The 27,521-nt window shown below is 63.6% G+C and overlaps 1 protein-coding gene across 1 annotated transcript; it reads right to left on the bottom strand.

Annotated features, from left to right (window-relative positions):
- Positions 1-1,252: 1,252 nt before the first annotated feature.
- CELF3 (CUGBP Elav-like family member 3) lies at positions 1,253-27,521 on the bottom strand. Its single transcript, XM_032093192.1, has 13 exons — positions 26,863-27,521; positions 22,896-22,978; positions 20,356-20,404; positions 18,136-18,264; positions 17,917-17,996; positions 14,264-14,407; positions 13,472-13,610; positions 10,952-11,101; positions 10,807-10,872; positions 8,404-8,502; positions 6,033-6,176; positions 3,307-3,439; positions 1,253-1,371 (listed from the first exon to the last, which is right to left on the bottom strand). Exons 1-12 carry the CDS (start codon positions 27,005-27,007, stop codon positions 3,312-3,314), a joined length of 1,356 nt encoding a protein of 451 aa, XP_031949083.1. The 5' UTR covers positions 27,008-27,521; the 3' UTR covers positions 1,253-1,371; positions 3,307-3,311.

Genomic DNA, 27,521 nt, shown 5'->3' with positions numbered 1-27,521 from the left:
AGCATTCCCGGTGTCAGAGCATCTCCAGGGTGGAACATTCCGGTACCGGAGCATCCCGGTGTGGGATCATCCCGGTCCCGGAGCATCCCGGTCCCAGAACATCCCAGTCCCGGAGCATCCCGGTGTGGGATCATCCCAGTCCCAGAGCATCCCAGTATCCAAAAGTGCCAGTACTGGAGCATCCCCATGGTGGAACATCCCGGTATCGGAGCATCCCAGTGCCAGTCCATCCCAGTAACAGAGCATCCCAGTAACGAGCATCCCAGTAATGGAGCATCCCAGTAACGAGCATCCCAGTAACGGAGCATCCCAGTACCAGTTCATCCCAGTACCAGCCAATCCCAGTACCAGTTTATCCTAGTAATGGAGCATCCCAGTACCAGTTTATCCCAGTAACGAGCATCCCAGTAACAATTCATCCCAGTATCAGTTCATCCCAGTAATGGAGCATCCCAGTACCAGTTCATCCCAGTACCAGCCCATCCCAGTACCAGTTTATCCCAGTAATGGAGCATCCCAGTATCAGTTTATCCCAGTAATGGAGCATCCCAGTAATGGAGCATCCCAGTACCAGTCCGTCCCAGTAACGAGCATCCCAGTAATGGAGCATCCCAGTACCAGTTCATCCCAGTAACAAGCACCCCAGTATCAGTTCATCCCAGTAATGGAGCATCCCAGTCCCAATCCATTCCAGTCCCAGTCCCTCCCAGTACCGGTCCATCCCAGTCCCAGCCCATCCCAGTCCCAGTTTAGCCCAGTCCCAGCCCCTCCCAGTCCCAGTTCAGCCCAGTTCCAGCCCCTCCCAGTGCCGGCCCATCCCGAGGGGAAACTGAGGCAGCTCTGGGGGTGCAGTGGGTGGCAGTGGCAGTGTTGGGGTCCCGCTGCACCCCGGGGGGGGGCGGGGGCGTGTCCCCCCTCTTTGGGACCCCCAGAGACCCCCCCAGGACCCCCCAGGGACCCCCCCCTCCTCTCCCCCAGTTTGGAGCTGGTTTTGGTCCTGTTTGGTGAGAAAAGCCCCAGGAAGGGTCCCCGGGGGGGGGGTTGGGGGGGGGGGGGAGGGGTCGTTTTGGGGACCCCCAGGCTGGGAATGAACCCCCCCCCCCAAAAAAAAAACGGCGCGGGGGGGGGGGGCGATGGCACCCTGGACTGGGCTGGACTGGGCTGGACTGGGATGGACTGGGGGGGGGGGGGGGTCCATCCTTCCTGAGCGTGGGGGGGGTCTGGGGTCCCCCCCCCCCAGCAGGACCGAGCCCCTCCCCCCCCCCTCGGGCACCGCTGGAGTTTTGGGGGGGCTGCGATGGGGGGGGGAGGGGCGTGGGGGGGGGAGGGGCACCCAAAGGTGCTGCTGCTGCTGCTCCGGAGCCTCCGGACCTGGGGGGGGGCAAAATTTGGGGATGGGGGGGGTCAAACAGAGTCCCCCAAAATCCTGGGACACCCCAAACCCGGGGGAGGGGGGGGGGACACCCCAAATCCCAATGGGGGAACATCCAAGCCTGGGGGGGTTCCCGGGGAATCCCAGGGGGTCCCAAGGGGGTTCCCAGCCCGGGGGGGGGGGGTCCTGGGGGGTCCCAGGGTGTCCCAAGGGTGTCCCAAGGGTGTCCCAGGGGGTCCCAGGGTCTCCCAAGGGATCCCAGAGTGTCCCCAGGATGTCCCAAGGGTGTCCCAAGGGGTCCCCAGGGTGTCCCAGGGGGTCCCAGGGTGTCCCCAGGGTGTCCCAGGGTCTCCCAAGGGATCCCAGGATGTCCCCAGGATGTCCCAGGGGATCCCCGTGTGTCCCAGGGGTGTCCCAGGATGTCCCAGGATGTCCCAGGATGTCCCAGGGTGTCCCCAGGGGTGTCCCAGGGGGTCCCAGGGTCTCCCAAGGGATCCCAGGATGTCCCCAGGATGTCCCAGGGGATCCCCGTGTGTCCCAGGGGTGTCCCAGGGGTGTCCCAGGATGTCCCAGGATGTCCCAGGATGTCCCCAGGATGTCCCGGGTGTCTCAAGATGTCCCAAGGGTGTCCCCAGGATGTCCCAGGGTGTCCCAGGGTGTCCCAGGATGTCCCAAGGGTGTCCCCAGGATGTCCCAGGGTGTCCCCAGGGTGTCCCAGGGTGTCCCAAGGGTGTCCCAGGGGGTCCCAGGGTCTCCCAAGGGATCCCAGAGTGTCCCCAGGATGTCCCAAGGGTGTCCCAGGGGGTCCCAGGGTGTCCCCAGGGTGTCCCACGGTCTCCCAAGGGATCCCAGGATGTCCCCAGGATGTCCCAGGGGATCCCCGTGTGTCCCAGGGGTGTCCCAGGGGTGTCCCAGGGGGTCCCAGGGGTGTCCCAGGATGTCCCCAGGATGTCCCAGGGTGTCCCAGGATGTCCCCGGGGTGTCCCAGGGTGTCCCAGGGTGTCCCCGGGGTGTCCCAGGATGTCCCCGGGGTGTTCCAGGATGTCCCCGGGGTGTCCCAGGGTGCTCTCAGGGGTGCCCAGGATGTCCCAGTGGTGCCCAGGGTGTCCCAGGATATTCCCAGGGTGTCCCAGCATATCCCAGGGGGTCCCCAGGATATCCCCAGGATGTCCCAAGATGTCCCAGGGTCTCCCAAGGGATCCCAGGATGTCCTAGGATGTTCCCAGAGTGTCCCCAGGGTGTCCCAGGATGTTCCCAGGATGTTCCCAGGATGCCCCCAGGATGCCCGCAGGATGTCCCCAGGATGTCCCAGGGTGTCCCCAGGATGTCCCAGGGTGTCCCAAGGGGTCCCCAGGGTGTCCCAGGGGGTCCCAGGGTGTCCCCAGGGTGTCCCACGGTCTCCCAAGGGATCCCAGGATGTCCCCAGGATGTCCCAGGGGATCCCCGTGTGTCCCAGGGGTGTCCCAGGGGTGTCCCAGGGGGTCCCAGGATGTCCCAGGATGTCCCAGGATGTCCCCAGGATGTCCCAGGGTGTCTCAAGATGTCCCAAGGGTGTCCCCAGGATGTCCCAGGGTGTCCCCAGGGTGTCCCAGGATGTCCCCGGGGTGTCCCAGGATGTCTCCGGGGTGTCCCAGGGTGCTCTCAGGGGTGCCCAGGATGTCCCAGTGGTGCCCAGGGTGTCCCAGGATATTCCCAGGGTGTCCCAGCATATCCCAGGGGGTCCCCAGGATATCCCCAGGATGTCCCAAGATGTCCCAGGGTCTCCCAAGGGATCCCAGGATGCCCCCAGGATGTTCCCAGAGTGTCCCCAGGGTGTCCCAGGGTGCCCCAGGATGTCCCAGGATGCCCCCAGGATGTTCCCAGGATGTCCCAGGGTGTCCCCAGGATGTCCCAGGGTGTCCCCAGGGTGTCCCCGGCGGTCCCGGGGCTCTCACCGGGCTCAGTAGGGCCGGTTGGCGTCTTTGGGCCTCTTGAGCTGCACCTTGAGCCGCTTCATCCCGATCTGGAAGCCGTTCATGGCCTGGATGGCGGCCTGGGCGCTCGCGGGGTTGTCAAAGCTCACGAAGCCTGCGGGGACAGCGGGGAGACAGGGGGACAGCAGGGGGACAGGGGGACATCGGGGACAGGGGGACATTGGGGGGACAGGGGGACAGCGGGGGGACAGGGGGACATCGGGATGTGGGAACATTGGGGACATTGGGGGGACAGGGGGACATCGGGGACATTGGGATATGGGAATGGGGGGACATCGGGGACATCGGGGACATCAGCTAACGGTGTCCCTGGCCCTGACGCCCCCAAATCCTGGCCATGGCACTCCCAGCCCTGTCCTTGCTGTCCCCTCCATGTCCCCACATCCCATATCCCATATCCCTATACTCCCATATCCCCGTATCCCTATACCCCCACATCTCATATCCCATATCCCATATCCCACATCCCATATCCCTATACCCCCATATCCCATATCCCCGTATCCCATATCCCAATATCCCAATATCCCATATCCCAATATCCCCGCTGTCCCCGGGTCCCTGTGTCCCAATATCCCATATCCCATATTCCAATGTCCCCACATCCCATATCCCGCTGTCCCACTGTCCCCATGTCCTGGTGTCCCCGTGTTCCAATATCCCATATCCCAATGTCCCAATGTCCCAATATCCCATATCCCACTGTCCCCATGTCCCCGTGTCCCGCTGTCCCCATGTCCCACTGTCCCGGTGTTCCGCTGTCCCCGTGTCCCCGTATCCCAATATCCCATACCCCGCTGTCCCCATATCCCCGTATCTCATATCCCATATCCCATATCCCATATCCCATATCCCATATCCCATATCCCATATCCCCTATCCCATATCCCCTATCCCATATCCCATATCCCCATATCCCATATCCCATATCCCCTATCCCCTATCCCACATCCCATATCCCCTATCCCCTATCCCACATCCCATATCCCATATCCCCTATCCCATATCCCACACCCCACACCCCATATCCCATATCCCACACCCCACACCCCACATCCCCCGGCCCTACCGAAGCACTTGCTCTGGTTGGTGGCCCATATCCCATATCCCATACCCCATATCCCATATCCCATACCCCATATCCCATATCCCATATCCCATATCCCATATCCCATACCCCATATCCCATATCCCATATCCCATATCCCATATCCCATATCCCATACCCCATATCCCATATCCCATATCCCATATCCCATACCCCATATCCCATATCCCATATCCCCTATCCCCTATCCCATATCCCATATCCCATATCCCATATCCCATATCCCATACCCCATATCCCATATCCCATATCCCCATATCCCATATCCCCTATCCCATATCCTCTATCCCATATCCCATACCCCATATCCCATATCCCATATCCCATATCCCACACCCCACACCCCACATCCCCCGGCCCTACCGAAGCACTTGCTCTGGTTGGTGGCCCATATCCCCTATCCCCTATCCCATATCCCCTATCCCCTATCCCATATCCCCTATCCCATATCCCATATCCCCTATCCCATATCCCATATCCCATATCCCATACCCCATATCCCATACCCCATATCCCCTATCCCATATCCCATATCCCATATCCCCTATCCCATATCCCCTATCCCATATCCCATATCCCATACCCCATATCCCATATCCCCTATCCCATATCCCATATCCCATATCCCCTATCCCATATCCCCTATCCCATATCCCCTATCCCATATCCCATATCCCATACCCCATATCCCATATCCCCTATCCCCTATCCCATATCCCATATCCCCTATCCCATATCCCATATCCCATATCCCATACCCCATATCCCATACCCCATATCCCCTATCCCATATCCCCTATCCCATATCCCCTATCCCATATCCCCTATCCCCTATCCCATATCCCATATCCCCTATCCCATATCCCATATCCCCTATCCCATATCCCCTATCCCCTATCCCATATCCCATACCCCACATCCCATACCCCATATCCCCTATCCCATATCCCCTATCCCATATCCCCTATCCCCTATCCCATATCCCATACCCCATATCCCATATCCCACACCACACATCCCCCGGCCCTACCGAAGCACTTGCTCTGGTTGGTGGCCCATATCCCACACCCCATATCCCATATCCCCTATCCCATATCCCATATCCCATACCCCATATCCCATATCCCATATCCCATATCCCATATCCCATACCCCATATCCCATATCCCATATCCCCTATCCCATATCCCATATCCCATATCCCATATCCCATATCCCCTATCCCATATCCCATATCCCATATCCCATATCCCCTATCCCATATCCCATATCCCCTATCCCATATCCCATATCCCATACCCCATATCCCATATCCCATATCCCCTATCCCATATCCCATATCCCAATATCCCATATCCCATATCCCCTATCCCATATCCCATATCCCCTATCCCATATCCCATATCCCATATCCCATATCCCCTATCCCATATCCCATATCCCCTATCCCATATCCCATATCCCATACCCCATATCCCATATCCCATATCCCATATCCCCTATCCCATATCCCATATCCCATATCCCCTATCCCATATCCCCTATCCCATATCCCACACCCCACATCCCCCGGCCCTACCGAAGCACTTGCTCTGGTTGGTGGCCCTGTCCACGAAGACCTTGGCGGAGATGACGTTCCCGAAGGGGAGGAACATCTGTAGGATCTCGGTGTCGGCGAACTCCTGGGGCAGGTGGTAGATGAAGATGTTACAGCCCTCGGGGCCTGCGGAGGGAGCGGGGTCACACCTGGGACTGCGTCCCCAAAACGGCACCCGGGACCCCAAAACCGCACCCGGGACCCCAACATTGCATGCGGGAGACTAAAACTGAACCCGGGACCCCAAAATTGCACCTGGGACACTAAAACCACACCCGGGACCCTAAAACCACACCTGGGACCCTAAAATTGCACCTGGGACCCCAAAACTGCACTCGGAACCCTAAAACTGCACCTGGGACCCCAAAACTGCATCTGGGACCCCAACATTGCATGAGGGAGACTAAAACCGCACCCGGGACCCCAAAATTGCACCCGGGACCCTAAAACCACACCTGGGACCCTAAAACTACACCTGGGACCCTAAAACTGTACCCAGGACCCTAAAACCGCACCCGGGACCCCAAAACTGCACCTGGGACCCCAAAACCGCACCCGGGACCCTAAAATTGCACGTGGGACCCCAAAACTGCACTCGGAACCCTAAAACTGCACCTGGGACCCCAAAACTGCATCTGGGACCCTAAAATTGCACGTGGGACCCCAAAACTGCACTCGGAACCCTAAAACCGCACCCGGGACCCCAACATTGCATGCGGAGGCCTAAAACAGCACCTGGGACCCTAAAACTGTCCACGGGACCCTAAAATTGCACCTGGGACACTAAAACCGCACCCGGGACCCTAAAACCACACCTGGGACCCTAAAATTGCACCTGGGACCCTAAAACTGCATCTGGGACCCTAAAACTGTCCACGGGACCCCAAAACAGCACCCGGGACCCCAACATTGCATGCGGGAGACTAAACCAGCACCTGGGACCCTAAAACTGTCCACGGCACCCCAAAATTGCACCTGGGACCCTAAAATTGCACGTGGGACCCCAAAACTGCATCTGGGACCCTAAAACTGTCCACGGGACCCCAAAATTGCACCTGGGACACTAAAATTGCACGTGGGACCCCAAAACTGCATCTGGGACCCTAAAACTGTCCACGGGACCCCAAAACAGCACCCGGGACCCCAACATTGCATGCGGGAGACTAAAACAGCACCCGGGACCCCAAAATTGCACCTGGGACACTAAAATTGCACCCGGGACCCTAAAACCACACCTGGGACCCCAAAACTGCACCTGGGACCCTAAAACTGCACACGGGACCCTAAAACTACACACGGGACTCCAAAACTGTACCCAGGACCCTAAAACCGCACCCGGGACCCCAAAACTGCACCTGGGACCCCAAAACCGCACCCGGGACCCCAAAACTGCACGCGGGACCCCAAAACTGGAGCTGTGAACCCAAAACGGGACCCAGGACACCGGGACCCGGGGGGGGAACCGGGGGGTCCTGGGGTATTTTGGGGTTCCTGGGGGGGTCTCGGGGGGGTCCGGGGGGAATTCGGGGGGTCCCGGGGGAGTCCCGGGGGTCTCAGGGGGAATTCGGGGGGTCTCGGGGGGGTCTCGGGGGGGTTTCGGGGGTCCCGGGGGGTCCCGGGGGTCCCGGGGGGGTCTCAGGGGTCTCGGGGGTCCCGCGGGGGGTTCGGGGGGGGTCCCGGGGGGGTCCCGGGGGTGTCTCGGGGGGGTCCCGGGGGAGTCTCAGGGGGTCCCGGGGGGGTCTCGGGGGGTCTCGGGGGGTCCCGGGGGGGGTTCGGGGGGTCTCGGGGGGTCCCGGGGGGGTCCCGGGGGGGTCTCGGGGGGTCTCGGGGGGTCCCGGGGGGGGTTCGGGGGTGTCTCGGGGGGGTCCCGGGGGAGTCTCAGGGGTCCGGGGGGAATTCGGGGGGTCCCGGGGGAGTCCCGGGGGGGTTTCGGGGGTCCCAAGGGGTCCCGGGGGGGTCTCAGGGGGGGTCTCGGGGGTCCCGGGGGGGTCTCGGGGGGTCTCGGGGGGTCTCAGGGGGGTCCCGGGGGGGTTTCGGGGGTCTCGGGGGTCCCGGGGGGGTGCCGGGGGGGTCTCAAGGGGTCCCGGGGGTCCCGGGGGGGTCCCGGGGGGGTCTCGGGGGGTCCCGGGGGGGTCCCGGGGGGTCTCAGGGGGTCCCGGGGGTCCCGGGGGGGTCCCGGGGGGGTCTCAGGGGGTCCCGGGGGCCCCGGGGGGGTCTCAGGGGGTCCCGGGGGTCCCGGGGGGGTCCCGGGGGGGTCTCAGGGGGTCCCGGGGGGGGCCCGGGGGGGTCTCAGGGGGTCCCGGGGGTCCCGGGGGGGTCTCAGGGGGTCCCGGGGGTCCCGGGGGGGTCTCACCTTCGCGCTGCTGCTGCTGCGGGGGGGGCGGGGGGGCGAGCAGGGGTCCCGGGGGGGCGAAGGCCGGGCTGACCAAACCGTAGGCGGCCGGGTACGCGGCTGGGGGGGCACGGGGGTCACCGGGGCCAGCCCGGGGCCGGCCCAGTGCCACCCAGTGCCAGCCCAGTGCCAGCCAGTGCCACCCAACACCATCCCAGTGCCACCCAGTGCCACCCAGTGCCAGCCCAGTGCCACCCAGTGCCAGCCCAGTGCCAGCCAACAGCATCCCAGTGCCACCAGTGCCAGCCCAGGGACACCCCGGGACACCCAACACCATCCCAGTGCCACCAGTGCCAGCCCAGGGACACCCCAGGGACACCCCAGTGCCACCCCAGTGCCACCCCAGTGCCACCAGTGCCACCCCAGGGACACCCCAGTGCCACCCCAGTGCCACCCAACACCATCCCAGTGCCACCAGTGCCACCCCAGGGACACCCAACACCATCCCAGTGCCACCAGTGCCACCCCAGCGCCACCTCAGGGACACCCCAGTGCCACCCAACACCATCCCAGTGCCACCAGTGCCAGCCCAGGGACACCCCAGGGACACCCCAGTGCCATCCAACACCATCCCAGTGCCACCAGTGCCACCCCAGGGACACCCCAGTGCCCCCTCCCAGTGCCACCCAACACCATCCCAGTGCCACCAGTGCCACCAGTGCCACCAGTGTCACCCCAGTGCCACCCCAGGGACACCCCAGGACAGCCAACACCATCCCAGTGCCACCAGTGCCACCCCAGGGACACCCCAGTGCCATCCAACACCATCCCAGTGCCACCAGTGCCACCCCAGGGACACCCCGGGACACCCCAGTGCCACCCAACACCATCCCAGTGCCACCCCAGGGACACCCAACACCATCCCAGTGCCACCAGTGCCACCCCAGGGACACATCAGTGCTCTCTCCCAGTGCCCCCTCCCAGTGCCACCAGGGACACCAGTGCCACCCCAGTGTCCCCTCCCAGTGCCCCCCAGTGCCACACAACCCCCTCCCACCCCCTCCCAGTGCCCCCCAGTGCCCCCCAATGCCATAGAACATCCCTCAAGTGCCCTCCCAGTGCCCCCCAGTGCCCTCCCAGTGCTCCCCAGTACCACACAACCCCCTCCCAGTGCCCTCCCAGTGCTCCCCAGTACCATCCAACACCCTCCCACCCCCTCCCAGTGCCCCCCCAGTGCCATAGAACACCCCTCAAGTGCTCTCCCAGTGCCCCCCAGTGCCCTCCCAGTGCCCCCCAGTGCCCTCCCAGTGCTCCCCAGTACCACACAACCCCCTCCCACTCCCTCCCAATGCCCTCCCAGTGCTCCCCAGTGCCATAGAACACCCCTCAAGTGCCCTCCCAGTACCACCCAGCACCACCCAACCCCCTCCCAGTGCCCTCCCAGTGCCCCCCAGTGCCATAGAACACCCCTCAAGTGCCCTCCCAGTACCACCCAGCACCACCCAACCCCCTCCCACCCCTTCCCAGTGCCCTCCCAGTACCCCCCAGTGCCATAGAACACCCCTCAAGTGCCCTCCCAGTGCTCCCCAGTGCCCTCCCAGTGCTCCCCAGCACCACCCAACCCCCTCCCACTCCCTCCCAGTGCCCTCCCAGTGCCCCCCAGTGCCATAGAACACCCCTCAAGTGCCCTCCCAGTGCTCCCCAGTGCCCTCCCCGTGCTCCCCAGCACCACCCAACCCCCTCCCACTCCCTCCCAGTGCCCTCCCAGTGCCCCCCAGTGCCATAGAACACCCCTCAAGTGCCCTCCCAGTGCTCCCCAGTGCCCTCCCAGTGCTCCCCAGCACCACCCAACCCCCTCCCACTCCCTCCCAGTGCCCTCCCAGTGCCCCCCAGTGCCATAGAACACCCCTCAAGTGCCCTCCCAGTACCACCCAGCACCACCCAACCCCCTCCCAGTGCCCTCCCAGTGCTCCCCAGCACCACCCAACCCCCTCCCACCCCCTCCCAGTGCCCTCCCAGTGTCCCCCAATACCATAGAACACCCCTCAAGTGCCCTCCCAGTACCACCCAGCACCACACAACCCCCTCCCAGTGCCCCCCAGCACCACCCAACCCCCTCCCAGTGCCCTCCCCAGTGCCCTCCCAGTGCTCCCCAATACCACAGAACACCCCTCAAGTGCCCTCCCAGTGCTCCCCAGCACCACACAACCCCCTCCCAGTGCCCTCCCAGTGCCCCCCAGCACCACCCAACCCCCTCCCACCCCCTCCCAGTGCCCTCCCAGTGCCCCCCAGCACCACCCAACCCCCTTCCCAGTGCTCCCAGTGCCCTCCCAGTGTCCCCCAATACCACAGAACACCCCTCAAGTGCCCTCCCAGGGCCCCCCAGCACCACCCAACCCCCTTCCCAGTGCTCCCAGTACGCACCAGTGTAGTGCTGCATGCCGGCGTACGCCTGCTGCAGGGGGTCCCCGGGGGCCGCGGGGCTCTGGGCTGGGGGCACAGGGGGGGTTACGGGGGGGGGGCCCGGTGGGGCTGGGGGGGGGGGGGGGGGGGAGGGCTCGGGGGGCACCTGGGAAGGGGGGGACCCCCCCGGCGTAGACGGCGTCGGGGGCCGGGGGTCCGGCGGGCTGGGCGGGCACGGGGCTGTAGCCATTGACGCTCAGCGGGGCCGCGATGGCCGGGACGGGGGTGGCCGCCATGGCCGGGGGGGTGCTGGTTCCTGGGGACACAGCAGGGCCACCGCCGGGAGGACACGGCCACCACCGGGAGGATATGGCCGCCACCGGGAGGACACGGCCACCACCGGGAGGATATGGCCACCACCGGGAGGACATGGCAACCACCGGGAGGACATGGCCACCACCGGGAGGATATGGCCGCCACCGGGAGGACATGGCCACCACCGGGAGGACACGGCCGCCACCGGGAGGACACGGCCACCACCGGGAGGATACGGCCGCCACCGGGAGGACATGGCCACCACCGGGAGGACACGGCCACCACCGGGAGGATACGGCCGCCACCGGGAGGACACGGCCGCCACCGGGAGGACATGGCCACCACCGGGAGGACACGGCCGCCACCGGGAGGACACGGCCACCACCGGGAGGATATGGCCACCACCGGGAGGACACGGCCGCCACCAGGAGGACATGGCCGCCACCGGGAGAACACGGCCGCCACCGGGAGGACATGGCCACCACCGGGAGGACACGGCCACCACCGGGAGGACACGGCAACCACCGGGAGGACACGGCCACCACCGGGAGGACACGGCCACCACCGGCGATCCGCGGGTGGTTGGGTGGGTGGGTGCGGTGTCCTCGTGCCGTGCGTGGTGTCCCCACGTGTTCCGTGGCCCATCCGCGGTGTCCTCGTGCCATCCTTGGTGTCCCCATCCCCATCCGCGGTGTCCCCATCCCATCCTTGGTGTCCCCCCATATCCCATCCTTGGTGTCCTCATCCTTGGTGTCCTCATCCCATCCTTGGTGTCCCCCCATATCCCATGTCCCATCCATGGTGTCCCTGTCCCATCCTCGGTGTCCTCATCCCATCCGTGGTGTCCCAATCCCATCCATGGTGTCCCCACGTTTCCCCATCCCATCCATGGTGTCCCATCCATGGTGTCCCCATCCCATCCATGGTGTCCCCACATGTCCCATGTCCCATCCATGGTGTCCCCATCCCATCCATGGTGTTCCCACATGTCCCATGTCCCATCCATGGTGTCCCATCCATGGTGTCCCATCCATGGTGTCCCCACATGGCCCATGTCCCATCCATGGTGTCCCATCCCATCTATGGTGTCCCATCCATGGTGTCCCATCCATGGTGTCCCCATCCCATCCATGGTGTCTCATCCATGGTGTCTCATCCATGGTGTCCCATCCATGGTGTCCCCACATGTCCCATGTCCCATCCATGGTGTCCCATCCCATCCATGGTGTCCCATCCATGGTGTCCCCATCCATGGTGTCCCCACCCCATCCATGGTGTCCCCCGCATATCCCGTGTCCCATCCGTGGTGTCCCCATCCCATCCACTGCATCCCCCCATATCCCATGTCCCAACCATGGTCCCAATCCCACCACTGGTCTCCCATCCAGGTTGTCCCAGGGGTCCTTTGTGACCCCACCCCACCCCTGGGTGTCCCCCCATATCCCATGATCCTTGGTGTCCCATCCCATCCTTGGTGTCCCCATCCCATCCTTGGTGTCCCCATCCCATCCATGGTGTCCCCATCCATGGTGTCCCATCCCATCCATGGTGTCCCCATCCATGGTGTCCCCACATGTCCCATGTCCCATCCATGGTGTCCCATCCCATCCATGGTGTCCCATCCATGGTGTCCCATCCATGGTGTCCCCATCCCATCCATGGTGTCCCCACATGTCCCATGTCCCATCCATGGTGTCCCCATCCCATCCATGGTGTTCCCACATGTCCCATGTCCCATCCATGGTGTCCCATCCATGGTGTCCCCACATGTCCCATGTCCCATCCATGGTGTCCCATCCCATCCATGGTGTCCCATCCATGGTGTCCCATCCATGGTGTCCCATCCCATCTATGGTGTCCCATCCATGGTGTCCCATCCATGGTGTCCCCACATGTCCCATGTCCCATCCATGGTGTCCCATCCATGGTGTCCCCACATGGCCCATGTCCCATCCATGGTGTCCCATCCATGGTGTCCCCATCCCATCCATGGTGTCCCCACATGTCCCATGTCCCATCCATGGTGTCCCCATCCCATCCATGGTGTTCCCACATGTCCCATGTCCCATCCATGGTGTCCCATCCATGGTGTCCCCACATGGCCCATGTCCCATCCATGGTGTCCCCATCCCATCCATGGTGTCTCATCCATGGTGTCCCATCCATGGTGTCCCATCCATGGTGTCCCATCCATGGTGTCCCCACATGGCCCATGTCCCATCCATGGTGTCCCCATCCCATCCATGGTGTCTCATCCATGGTGTCCCCTCCCATCCCACGTCCCCTCCCTGGTGTCCCCCACCCCCAGTGTCCCCTCCCTGGTGTCCCCCACGCCCACGTCCCCTCCCCGCTGTCCCCTTGTCCCCGTTACCTGAGGAGGGTGGCAGGGGGGTGGCGATGAGCCCGTTGGGGTTGACCGTGCCCATGTGCTGCATCTGGACGGCCATGGTGGCCATGGGGCTGAGGTAGGCCGAGTGCGCGGCCACCAGGGCCGCCTGCTGCTGCATCAGCTGCGGGGACACGCCTGGCACCGCGTGGCCACCACGGCCACCGCCACCACCACGGGGAGCCCACCCCAGTGCCACCAACACCCCGGGGTATGGGACCATCATCTCCCCATGGGTGTCACCCCAGTGTCCCATCAGGGTCCATCATCTCATGGGTGCCACCCCAGTGTCCCATCAGGGTCCATCAGATGTCACCCCAGTGTCCCATCAGGTCCCATCATCTCCCCGTGGGTGTCACCCCAGTGTCCCATCAGGGTCCATCATCTCCCCGTGGGTGTCACCCCAGTGTCCCATCAGGGTCCATCAGATGTCACCCCAGTGTCCCATCAGGGTCCATCATCTCCCCATGGGTGCCACCCCAGTGTCCCATCAGGGTCCATCAGATGTCACCCCAGTGTCCCATCAGGGTCCATCATCTCCCCGTGGGTGTCACCCCAGTGTCCCATCAGGGTCCATCATCTCATGGGTGCCACCCCAGTGTCCATCTCCTCCCAGTGTCCACCACCCAACTCCATCCCATCCCCCATCAGGGCATCCATCCCATCCCCCATCCCCCATCCCCATCATCCCAACGTTCTCATGCTGGATTTTGAGGGGTCCCTCCCAGTGTCCCCAGTGCCCCTCCCAGTGCTCCCAGTGCTCCCAGTGCCCCGTACCGCCTGCGTGTAGGCGCTGTAGGCGCCGAACTGGAGGGCGATGGGGCTGAACATGCCCAGCTGACTGGCCACCTGCTGCATCCGCCGCAGCCCCCGCTCCTTCTCCGTGTCCGCAAACTTCACCACCAGGCTGGACGAGGCGCCCTGGAGGGGGACATGGTGGTCACTCGTGGTCACTCGTGGTCACTTGTGGTCAGTTGTGGTCACTTGTTGTGGTCACTTGTGGTCAGTCGGGGTCAAACGGGGTGGGAGCGGTCGTGGGGGTGATGGTTGGGTTGTAATGGGGTGAGGATGATGGTGGAGGTGACGAGGTGGTGAAGAGGATGGTGATGGAGATGAGGATGATGATGATGATGGGGACAGTGGTGGGGATGATGATGATGAAGGTGATGAAGAGGATGATGGAGATGAGAATGATGATGATGATGGGGACAGTGGTGGGGATGATGATGATGAAGGTGATGAAGAGGATGGTGAAGGCGGTGGTGAATGGGAGGATGGTGGGGACTGGTGGGGATGATGAAGGTGATGAAGAGGATGATGGTGGAGGATGATGATGGGGATGAGGACAGTGGTGGGGATGATGAAGGTGATGAAGAGGATGATGGTGGAGATGAGGATGATGATGATGGGGACTGGTGGGGATGATGAAGGTGATGAAGAGGATGATGGTGGAGATGAGGATGATGATGATGGGGACTGGTGGGGATGATGAAGGTGATGAAGAGGATGAAGAGGATGATGATGATGATGAGGATGATGATGATGATGGGGACAGTGGTGAGGATGATGATGGGATGGTGGCGGAGAAGATGAAGGAGGTGATGAATGAAAGGATGGTGGGGACAGTGGTGGGGGTGATGAAGGTGATGAAGAGGACGGTGATAGAGATGAGGATGATGATGATGATGGGGACAGTGGTGGGGATGATGATGATGAAGGTGATGAAGAGGATGGTGAAGGCGGTGGTGAATGGGAGGATGGTGGGGACTGGTGGGGATGATGAAGGTGATGAAGAGGATGATGATGGAGGATGAGGATGGGGATGAGGACAGTGGTGGGGATGATGACGATGATGAAGAGGATGATGATGGAGGATGAGGATGGGGATGATGATGATGACAGTGGTGGGGATGATGAAGGTGATGAAGAGGATGATGGAGATGAGGATGGGGATGATGATGATGGGGACAGTGGTGAGGATGATGATGGGATGGTGGCGGAGAAGATGAAGGGGATGATGAAGGAGGTGATGAATGGGAGGATGGTGGGGACAGTGGTGGGGGTGATGAAGGTGATGATGATGATGATGATGGGGACAGTGGTGAGGATGACGAGGGTAACGATGGGGACAGTGAAGGGGGTGATGAAGATGATGACGATGGGGGACAATGGTGGTGATGGGGATGATGGTTGGGTTACAACGGGGTGAGGGTGATGGTGGCGGGGTGGTGGAGGTGACAAGGAAGGAAGGGATGAAGATGATGATGATGGAGATGATGATGAGGAGGAGGAGGATAACACAACAACGAAGAGGATGATGAAGGCGACAATGAAGAGGACGATGGTGTGGATGACGGCGGGGCGGATGGCGGGGACAGCGTTGAGGATGATGATGATGGGGATGATGAGGGGGGTGAAGGTGAGATGATAACAGGGAGGATGAGGATGGTGATAACGAAGGACAGTGGTGGGCACCGTGGTCGGGACGATGAAGGGGATGAAGAGGATGATGATGGAGATGATGGGGATGATGATGGGGACAGTGGTGAGGATGATGAAGAGGATGATGATGGAGGATGGTGATGATGATGATGATGAGGACAGTGGTGAGGATGATGAAGAGGATGATGATGTAGGATGATGATGATGATGATGGGGACAGTGGTGGGGATGATGAAGGTGATGAAGAGGATGATGGAGATGAGGATGGGGATGATGGGGATAATGGTGGGGATGATGAAGGTGATGAAGAGGATGGTGAAGGAGGTGATGAATGGGAGGATGGTGGGGACTGGTGGGGATGATGAAGCTGATGAAGAGGATGATGATGGAGGATGATGATGATGATGGGGACAGTGGTGGGGATGATGAAGGTGATGAAGAGGATGGAGATGAGGATGATGATGATGATGATGGGGACAGTGGTGAAGATGACGAGGGTAACGATGGGGACAATGAAGGGGGTGATGAAGACGATGATGAAGAGGACGATGGTGTGGATGACGGCGGGGCGGATGGCGGGGACAGCGTTGAGGATGATGATGAGGGGGATGAAGGTGAGATGATAACAGGGAGGATGAGGATGGTGATAACGAAGGACAGTGGTGGGCACCGTGGTCGGGACAATGAAGGGGATGAAGAGGATGATGATGGAGATGATGGGGATGATGATGGGGACAGTGGTGAGGATGATGAAGAGGATGATGATGGAGGATGATGATGATGATGATGGGGACAGTGGTGGGGATGATGAAGGTGATGAAGAGGATGATGGAGATGAGGATGGGGATGATGGGGATAATGGTGGGGATGATGAAGGTGATGAAGAGGATGGTGAAGGAGGTGATGAATGGGAGGATGGTGGGGACTGGTGGGGATGATGAAGGTGATGAAGAGGATGATGATGGAGGATGATGATGATGGGGACAGTGGTGGGGATGATGAAGGTGATGAAGAGGATGATGATGGAGATGAGGATGATGATGATGATGATGATGGGGACAGTGGTGAGGATGACGAGGGTAACGATGGGGACAATGAAGGGGGTGATGAAGGGGATGATGAAGGTGATGAAGAGGATGATGATGGAGATGAGGATGATGATGATGATGATGATGATGGGGACAGTGGTGAGGATGACGAGGGTAACAATGGGGACAATGAAGGGGGTGATGAAGACGATGATGAAGAGGACGATGGTGTGGATGACGGCGGGGCTGATGGCGGGGACAGCGTTGAGGATGATGGGGATGAAGGACAGTGGTGGGCACAGCGGTCGGGACGATGAAGGGGATGAAGAGGATGATGATGAGGACAGTGGTGGGCACAGCAGTTGGGATGATGAAGGGGATGAAGAGGATGATGATGGAGGATGATGATGATGATGATGAGGACAGTGGTGGGGATGATGAAGGGGATGAAGAGGATGATGGAGATGAGGATGATGATGATGATGATGACAGTGGTGAGGATGATGAAGGTGAAGGTGATGAAGAGGATGATGGACATGAGGATGGGGATGATGATGATGAGGAGGACAGTGGTGAGGATGATGATGGGATGGTGGCAGAGAAGATGAAGGAGGTGATGAATGGGAGGATGGTGGGGACAGTGCTGGGGATGATGAAGGTGATGAAGAGGATGATGATGGAGATGAGGATGGGGATGATGATGGGGACAGTGGTCGGGACGATGAAGAGGATGAAGAGGACGACGATGAAGAGGATGAAGAGGATGACGACGAGAGGGACAACGCCGAGGATGACGACAGGGATGACGAAGGGGACGACGACGACAACAACGACGGGGACGGTTATGGGAACGACGAAGGCGCGACGATGACGAGGATGGTGACGCGGCCGACTCTGAGAACGGTGACGAGGATGCCGACGGTGACACCGAAGGCGACAACGCCGAGGACGGTCCCTCACCGGCAGCGTGCGGCTCCCGTGCAGGGCGGCGATGGCGGCCTGGGCCTCCGCGTGGCTCTGGAACTTGACGAAGGCGCAGCCTGGGGACGTCGGGCTCGGGTCAGCTCCAGGGAGCGCCCCATGGACCCCCTCCCAACCCCCGCCAACGCCCTGAACCCCATCCCTGGCCACCCCAGGGACCCCTGCGGGCATCTCGGGGCGTCGCCAGCGGGTGCCCACCTTTGCTGGTGCCGTCGGGGCCGCGCAGCACCGTGCACTCGTCGATGGTGCCGAAGGGCTCGAACATCTTGCGCACGTCCTCGTCCGCCTGCTGCTTGCTCAGCATCCCCACAAAGAGCTTCCGGTCCTCTGCGGGGACAGCGCGGGTGGTACCGGGACATGGGCACCGGGACACGGGCACGGGGACAGCGCGGGTGGTACCGGGACACCGGCACCGGGACACGGGCACGGGGACAGCGCGGGTGGTACCGGGACACCGGCACTGGGACACGGGCACGGGGACAGCGCGGGTGGTACCGGGACACCGGCACTGGGACACGGGCACGGGGACAGGGCGGGTGGTACCGGGACACCGGCACTGGGACACGGGCACGGGGACAGCGCGGGTGGTACCGGGACACCGGCACCGGGACACCGGCACGGGGACACCGGCTCAGGGACAGCGCGGGTGGTACCGGGACACCGGCACCGGGACACGGGCACGGGGACAGCGCGGGTGGTACCGGGACACCGGCACCGGGACACGGGCACGGGGACAGGGCGGGTGGTACCGGGACACCGGCACTGGGACACGGGCACGGGGACAGCGCGGGTGGTACCGGGACACCGGCACCGGGACACCGGCACGGGGACACCGGCTCAGGGACAGCGCGGGTGGTACCGGGACACCGGCACCGGGACACCGGCACCGGGACAGGGCGGGTGGTACCGGGACACCGGCACGGGGACACGGGCACGGGGACAGCAGCACGGGGACAGCGCGGGTGGTACCGGGACACCGGCACCGGGACACCGGCACCGGGACAGGGCGGGTGGTACCGGGACATGGGCACCGGGACATGGGCACGGGGACAGCGCGGGTGGTACCGGGACACCGGCACCGGGACACGGGCACGGGGACAGCGCGGGTGGTACCGGGACACCGGCACCGGGACACGGGCACGAGGACAGCAGCACGGGGACAGCGCGGGTGGTACCGGGACACCGGCACCGGGACACGGGCACGGGGACAGGGCGGGTGATACCGGGACACCGGCACCGGGACACGGGCACGGGGACAGCGGCACCGGGACACCGGCATTGGGACACCATGAGTGGCACCGGGACACCGGCACCAGGACAGCAGCATGGGGACACCGGCACAGGGACAGCGGCACCGGGACAGCGGCACGGAGACAGCGGCACGGGGACAGCGCAGGTGGCACTGGGACACCGGCACCGGGACAGCGCCACTGGCACCGGGACACCAGCATTGGGACACCACGAGTGGCACTGGGACAGCGGCACCAGGACAGCAGCATGGGGACACTGGCACAGGGACAGCGCAGATGGCACCGGGACACCGGCACCGGGACAGCGGCACCGGGACACCGGCACCGGGACAGTGGCACAGGGACAGCGGCATGGGGACAGCGGCACGGGGACAGCGTGGGTGGCACCGGGACACCGGCTCTGGGACACCGGCTCGGGGACAGCACCGGTGGCACCGGGACACTGGCACAGGGACAGTGGCACTGGGACACTGGCATGGGGACATCACAGGTGGCACCGGGACACCGGCATGGGGACACTGGCACAGGAACACTGGCACTGGGACACCGGCCCTGGGACAGCGCGGGTGGCACTGGGACAGTGGCGGGGGGACACCACTGGGAAGGATGGGGTGGGGTGGGATGTGGGGGGATGGGGACACTGGGATGGGATGGGGACACTGGGATGGGATGGGGACACTGGGATGGGGACACTGGGATGGGGATATGGGGATATGGGGACACTGGGATGGGATGGGGACACTGGGCTGGGCTGGGACACTGGGCTGGGGACACTGGGCTGGGGACACTGGGATGGGACACTGGGATGGGCTGGGACACTGGGACACTGGGATGGGGACACTGGGATGGACATGGGGACACTGGGATGGGGACACTGGGATGGGCTGGGACACTGGGATGGGGACACTGGGCTGGGGACACTGGGACTGGGAATGGGCTGACAGCTCCTGGGGAATGGGGACAGGGACCCCCCACCCTGGGGCTGGGGTGGCCCTGGGGAGGGGGGGAGGGGAGGGGTCTCCCTTCAGCTGGGTGGCTCCGGGGTGATTTGCGGACACGGCGCGTGGGGGGCAGGGCCGGGGAGCTGTTTTTGGGGGGGATTTGGGTTTTTTTGGGGGGGATTTGGGGTTTTTTTTGGGGGGATTTGGGGTTTTTTGGGGGGCGGTACCTCCTCGGCTCTCACTGTCCGCCGGCTTCACCTGGATGGGCCGGTTCATCTGGGGGGGGGGGAGGGGACACGGGGGGAGGGGGGGGGAGGGGGAGTGTTGGAAACACCGACCCCCCCCCTCCCCCACCCCAACACCTCCCCTCCCCCCCCCCTCAGGGCACCCCGCACCTCCCCCACCCCCTCCGAGGGTCCCAACCTCCCCCTCCCCCACCCCCCCCCCCGCACCCACCCACCCCCCCCAAAGATGCTCCGGTCGCCATGGCAACGCCGGCCCTGCATCCCGTTACCTGGCAACGGGAGCCGCTGCCATGGCCGGGGGGGGGGGGGGGCCCGAGGGGACGCGTTAATGAGCACCCGGAGTTAATTAGAGGGGGGGGAGGGGGTGATGATGAACCCCCCCCCCCCCCCCCCCCAAAAAACCCGGAACCCCCCAGAGGAGCGGAGCGGGGGGGGGGGGAGGGGAGGGGAAAGGAGGGGGAGGGCGCAGATGCGCGGTTGCCATGGCAACGGCCGGCTCCGCTCCATGGCAACCGCCCACTCATCCCCAATTTACCCATCGCCGTTGCCTGGCAACGCCGCTGACGTCATCAGCGCTCGCGATAAACAATGACGGGGATGGGGAGGGGCGCCCGAGGTGGGGGGGGGAGGGGCAGGGATGGAGATTTTGGGGAGGGGGGGGGGATCCCTTGGGGTGACCCCTCCCCCTCCGGCAACGATGGATTTGGGGATGGGGGGGGGGGGGGGGGGGTGGGGGTCGCCTCGTCTCATTTTGGGGAGGATTTGGGGCCAATTTATGATGCGGGGGGGGGGAGGGGAGGGGAGGGGGCGGGTCCATCCCCAGCTGACCCCGGGCGGGTCCTTTCGCCGCCGAAAGCGAAGGTGGCCCCCCCCCCCCCAGGCCCCAGATGGTGCTGGAAATGCCCCCCCCAGGGTGGGGGAGGGGGGGTTTAATCCCCCCTTAATCCCCTCCCCCACTCCCCCTCCCCCCCCCGAGCTGGATCAGCCGCGGCCGCCTCGGGGGTGGGGGGCGGGGGGGGGCACAGAAACAAAGCCCCCACCCCAAAACCAAGCCGGGACCCACCCCCACCCCCCCCCGTGGGGTCACAGCAGCTCCGGTGTGGGGGGAGGGGCGGGAGGGTCGTGGCACCCCCACATCCCCCTCCCCCCCTTTAAATTCCCACCCTCCCCCCCCCCCTCCCAGCAGCTGCTGGGGCGGGGCCGCCCCTAATCCCCCCCCCCTAAAAAAAAAAACCCCAAATCCCCCCCGGGATTTACGGCCCCAAATCCCGGGATTATCCCGGAAAAGCCAAATCCCCCCCCCGGGCCTGGCGGGACACGGCGGGGGGAGGGGGGGGGAAATGTGCAGACCCCCCCCCCCCCAACCTCAACCCCCACCCTGGGGACCCCCAAACTGCCCCTCCCCCACCCCAAATCCTCCCCTTGAAGCCTCACCCCCCCCCCCCCCCAAATTAGGATGGGGTGGGGGAGGGGAGGAAAAGGGTGGTGGGACCCCCACCCAAATTAATTTGGGGTGCGGAGGGGGGGCACCCAAATATCCGGACCCCCCCCCCCCCCCCCCTCAGCCTGGGCTTTGTTGTTTCCGTGCCCGCCTGGCAGCGCCTCATTAGCGCCGGGCCCTCATTAGCGGCACTAATTAAACACCCCACAGACATTCGGGGGTGCCCCCACCCCAAAATAATCCCCAAAATCCCCCCCCCCCCCAGTGGTGGTCCCAAAAAGGGGGGTGGGGGTGATTTTTGGGGGGGGGCGGAGGGGGTTTAGGGATCGTTTTTGGGGTCTGAGGGTGATTTTTGGGGGGTTTAGGGATCGTTTTTGGGGTCTGAGGGTGATTTTTGGGGGGTTTAGGGAGCGTTTTTGGGGTCCAAGGGTGATTTTTGGGGGGTTTAGGGATCGTTTTTGGGGTTCAAAAGTGATTTTTGGGGGGTTTAGGGATCGTTTTTGGGGTCCAAGGGTGATTTTTGGGGGGTTTAGGGATCGTTTTTGGGGTTCAAAAGTGATTTTTGGGGGGTTTAGGGATCGTTTTTGGGGTCCAAGGGTGATTTTTGGGGGTTTAAGGGTGATTTTGGGGGTTTAGGGGTGATTTTGGGGGGGAAAAGGGTAATTTTTGGGGGTTTTGGGGTGATTTTGGGGGGCAAAGGGTAATTTTTGGGAGGTTTGGGGTGATTTTTAGGCTTTAAAGGTGAATTGGGGAGGTTTAGGGGTGATTTTTGGGGGGATTTGGGGTGATTTTTAGAGTTCAAAGACGATTTGGGGAGGTTTAGGGGTGATTTTTGGGGAAAAAAGGGGGGATTTTGGGGGAAAACGGGTGATTTTTGGGGGGTTTAGGGGGGATTTTCAGGCTTTGGGGGTGATTTGGGGGGGGTTTAATGGTGATTTTTTGGGGGTTTAGGGGTGATTTTCAGGGATTTACGGGTGATTTGGGGGTATCACGGTTTGGGGGGGGGTCCTGGGGGGGGTTTAGGGGGTCCCGGGGGGGTATTTGGGGGTGCCCCAGGGGGGTCCCCGTGCCCCTCACTCACCCCCGGGAGGGTTTTCTGCTCGTGCAGGGCGCTCTGGGCCTTCAGGGCCGACTCGCGGGCGCAGTAGGTCAGGAAGGCGCATCCTAAATTGGGGAGGGGGAGGGAAAGAGGGGGTCAAAAAGGGGTCGGGGGGGGTTCATGGATGGGACCCTAAAAGTAGCCGGACCCCACAGAGAACACGCACAGACCCATAGACCCCAAATCCCACCCCCCAATAGGCCCCAAATCTCACCCCAGGGACCCCAAATCCACCCCATAAACCCCAAATGCCACCCATAGGCCCCAAATCCCACCCCAGAGGCCCCAAATCCTCCCCACAGACCCCAAATCCCACCCCAGACCCCAAATCCCCCCCGACCCCAAATCCATCCCATAAACCCCAAATCCTCCCCATAAACCCCAAATCCCACCCCATAGACCCCAAATCCCCCCCTGACCCCAGATCCACCCCATAAACCCCAAATCCCACCCCACAGACCCCAAACGCCCCCCAGAGACCCCAGACCCCTTTAACCCCCAGCCCCTCTTAAGCCCCCAGACCCCAAATAGGCCCCAAATCCCCCCAAAGCCCCCAGACCCCAAAGAGGCCCCAAACCCCCCCAAAGCCCCCAGCCCCCACATTTTGGGGACCCCTCAGGGGATGGGGACAGGGAGGGGTCCCCAAAATCCCCGGGGGGAGTGGGGGGAGGGTTGGGGTCAGTGCCCCCCCCCCCCCCCCGAGGGGTCCTGGGGACCCCCTGAGACCCCCCCGAGACCCCCCCAATTCCACTGCCCCTCACCCCATCCTCGGGGCTTTGGGGTGTCCCCAACGCCCCCCGAGTTGGGGACAGGGTCAGGAGTTGGGGGGTCCCTGCCTTGGGGACACCCTCGGCGGTGAGAACCCCACCCAGAGCCGGTGTCACCCCAAAACCGGGCACAACAACCCCAAAACAACACCCTGGGGCACCCAGAGCCGGTGTCACCCCAAAACCGGACACAACAACCCCAAAACAACACCCTGGGGCACCCAGAGCCGGTGTCACCCCAAAAGTGGGCACAACAACCCCAAAACAACACCCAGGGACACCCAGAGCCGGTGTCACCCCAAAACCGGACACAACAACCCCAAAACAACACCCTGGGGCACCCAGAGCCGGTGTCACCCCAAAACCGGACACAACAACCCCAAAACAACACCCTGACAACACCCTGGGGCACCCAGAGCCGGTGTCACCCCAAAACCGGACACAACAACCCCAAAACAACACCCAGGGACACCCAGAGCCGGTGTCACCCCAAAAGTGGGCACAACAACCCCAAAACAACACCCTGGGGCACCCAGAGCCGGTGTCACCCTCACAGGGACACCCAGAGCTGGTGTCACCCCAAAACCGGACACAACAACCCCAAAACAACACCCTGACAACACCCTGGGGCACCCAGAGCCGGTGTCACCCCAAAAGTGGGCACAACAACCCCAAAACAACACCCAGGGACACCCAGAGCTGGTGTCACCCCAAAACCGGACACAACAGCCCCAAAACAACACCCGGGGGCACCCAGAGCCAGTGTCACCCCAAAACTGGACACAACAGCCCCAAAACAACACCCAGGGACACCCAAAACCGGTGTCACCCTCACAGGGACACCCAGAGCCGGTGTCACCCCAAAACCGGACACAACAGCCCCAAAACGACACCCTGGGGCACCCAGAGCCGGTGTCACCCCAAAACTGGACACAACAGCCCCAAAACAACACCCAGGGACACCCAGAGCCGGTGTCACCCCAAAACCGGACACAACAGCCCCAAAACAACACCCAGGGACACCCAGAGCCGGTGTCACCCCAAAACCGGACCCAACAACCCCAAAACAACACCCTGACACCCCCCAGGGACACCCAGAGCCGGTGTCACCCCAAAACCGGACACAACAACCCCAAAACAACACCCGGGGGCACCCAGAGCTGGTGTCACCCCAAAACTGGACACAACAACCCCAAAACAACACCCAGGGACACCCAGAGCCGGTGTCACCCTCACAGGGACACCCAGAGCCGCTGTCACCTGCAGGGGCACCCACGTGACACCCCCAACACCCACCCAGCACCCCGGAACGACACCTGGAGCACCCCAAAGCAACACCCTGACAACACCCTGGGGACACCCAGAGCCGGTGTCACCCCCACGGGCCCACGCGGTGACCCCCAGCAACACCCGGAACAACGCCCGGAGCACCCCAAAGCAACACCCTGACAACACCCTGGGGACACCCGGACCCACGGGGTGACCACGTGATGCCCCCAACACCCGCCTGGCACCCCGGAACGACACCCGGAACGACACCGGGAACAACACCCAGAATGACACCCCAAAGCAACACCCTGACGCCCACCTGGCACAACACCGCAGCAGCAGCACCCAACACCCCGACACCGGGCTGGGCTGGGGCCCTGCGGCCGTTCCCGGTGCCCTCGGCTGTTCCCGGGGCCGCACCCGGGGCCTGCGGTTGTACCTTGAGCTGTGGGTGTTGCTCAAGGCCTTTGGGTGCTCCCGGGGCTGTTCCCGGTGCCCTCGGCTGTACCCGGGGCTGTTCCCAGTACCAGGGGCTGTTCCTGGGGCTGTTCCCGGTACCAGGGGCTGTTCCCGGTACCAGGGGCTGTTCCTGGGGCTGTTCCCGGTACCAGGGGCTGTTCCCGGTACCAGGGGCTGCTCCCGGGGCTGTTCCCGGTGCCCTCGGTTGTACCCGGGGCTGTTCCCGGTGCCCTCGGCTGTACCCGGGGCTGTTCCCAGTACCAGGGGCTGCTCCCGGGGCTGTTCCCGGTGCCCTCGGTTGTACCCGGGGCTGTTTTTGGGGCTGTTCCCAGTGCTGGGGCTGTTCCTGGTGCCCTCGGTTGTACCCGGGGTTGTTTTTGGGGCTGTTCCTGGTACTGGGGCTGTTCCTGGTGCCCTCGGTTGTACCCGGGGCTGTTCCCGGGGCTGTTCCTGGTGCCCTCGGTTGTACCCGGGGCTGTTCCCGGGGCTGTTCCTGGTGCCCTCGGTTGTACCCGGGGCTGTTCCCGGGGCTGTTCCCGGTGTTGGAGGCTGCTCCCGGTACCGGAGGCCGGATCACCGAGCTACTCCCGGTGACAGCGACTGTTCCTGGTGCTGGGAGCTGTTCCCGGTACCAGGATCCATTCCCGGTAGCGGGGCCCGAATCCCGGGGCCATTCCCGGTACCGGGAGCTGTTCCCAGTCCTGCGGACCCCATCCCGGGGCTGTTCCCGGTACCGGGGGCCGTGTCCCGGGGCCATTCCCGGTGCTGGGAGCTGTTCCTGGTGCTGGAGGCCGCGGCACGGGGCTGCTCCCGGTACCGGGGGCCACATCCCGGGGCTATTCCCGGTACCGGGGGCTATTCCCGGTGCCAGAGGCCGTATCACGGGGCTGTTCCCGGTGCTGGCAGCTGTTCCCGGTACCGGAGGCCATAATCTGGGGCTATTCCCGGTACCGTGGGCCGCTTCCGGTACCGGGGGCCATATCCCAGGGCTGTTCCCAATACCAGGAGCTGTTCCCGGTACCGGGGGCCGTATCCTGGGGCTCTTCCCGGTGCTGGGAGCTGTTCGTGGTACCAGGGGCCATATCAGGAGGCCGCTGCCGGTACCGGGGGCTGCATCCCGGGGCTGATCCTGGTACCGGGGGCCATTCCCGGGGCTGATCCCGGTACCGGGGGCCATTCCCGGTACCGGGGGCCACATCCTGGAGCTGATCCTGGTACCGGGGCCATTCCCAGGGCTGATCCCGGTACCTGGGGCCATTCCCGGTACCGGGGGCCACATCCTGGAGCTGATCCTGGTACCTGAGACCATTCCCGGTACCGGTGGCCGAATCCCGGGGCCGTCCCCACATCCCCGTGCCCGTGCCCCGCACCCATCCCCGCTGCCCGGGGCCGTGCCCGCTGCCCCTGCCCCATTCCCGCTGCCCATTCCGGTTCCCGGTTCCCGGTTCCCGTACCTTTGTGCATCCCGGTGTACTTGTCCTTGATGACGGTGAGCTCGTAGATTTTCCCGAACTGCTCGAAAATCGGTTTCAGGTCCTTCTCCTCCAGGTGCCGCGGGATCTGCCCCACGAAGAGTTTGATGGCGTCGGGCTCCTTCATGGGGCCGCCGGGGGGTCCCCGGGCCCCGGGGCCGCTCCCGCTCCCCGCTATCACCGCCCGGGCTCGGCTCCCGGTGCTCCCGGCGGTGCCCGGTGCCCCGGCGCACACAAAGGACGAGGCGGCCCCGGGGCTCGGCTCGGCTCCGGGGACGGGGCGCGGCGGGGCGGGGGCAGCTCTGCCCGGGGGGCGGCGCTCCCGGCGCTCCCGGTACGTCCCGGCCGTTTCCCGGGTGCTGCTCCCCAAAATCCCGGTGGATGCTGCGAGCGCCCGCCCCGCCGGTACCGCCCCGGTGGCCTCGGGGAGGGTCCCGGTACCGGGCGGGGGGCGGGGGGAGCTCAGCGCTCGGTTCGCTCCATGGCGGCCGCGGCGGCCGCCGGTCCCCGAGAGCCCCGGTGCTGACCGAGCCCGGCCCCCCCCCCCCCAACCCCCCGCCCGCTGGGGTAGCGGCACCGGGTACCGGCACCGGGATGGGCACCGGGAGATGCTTTTCTTCCCCGGTTGGGGCCGCCCCGCC

This window comes from Corvus moneduloides, chromosome 29 (genome assembly GCF_009650955.1).
Source record: "Corvus moneduloides isolate bCorMon1 chromosome 29, bCorMon1.pri, whole genome shotgun sequence".
Classification (NCBI taxonomy): domain Eukaryota; kingdom Metazoa; phylum Chordata; class Aves; order Passeriformes; family Corvidae; genus Corvus; species Corvus moneduloides.
Note: the sequence above shows the minus strand (reverse complement) of the source record. Positions and strands in the feature narration are given on the sequence as shown.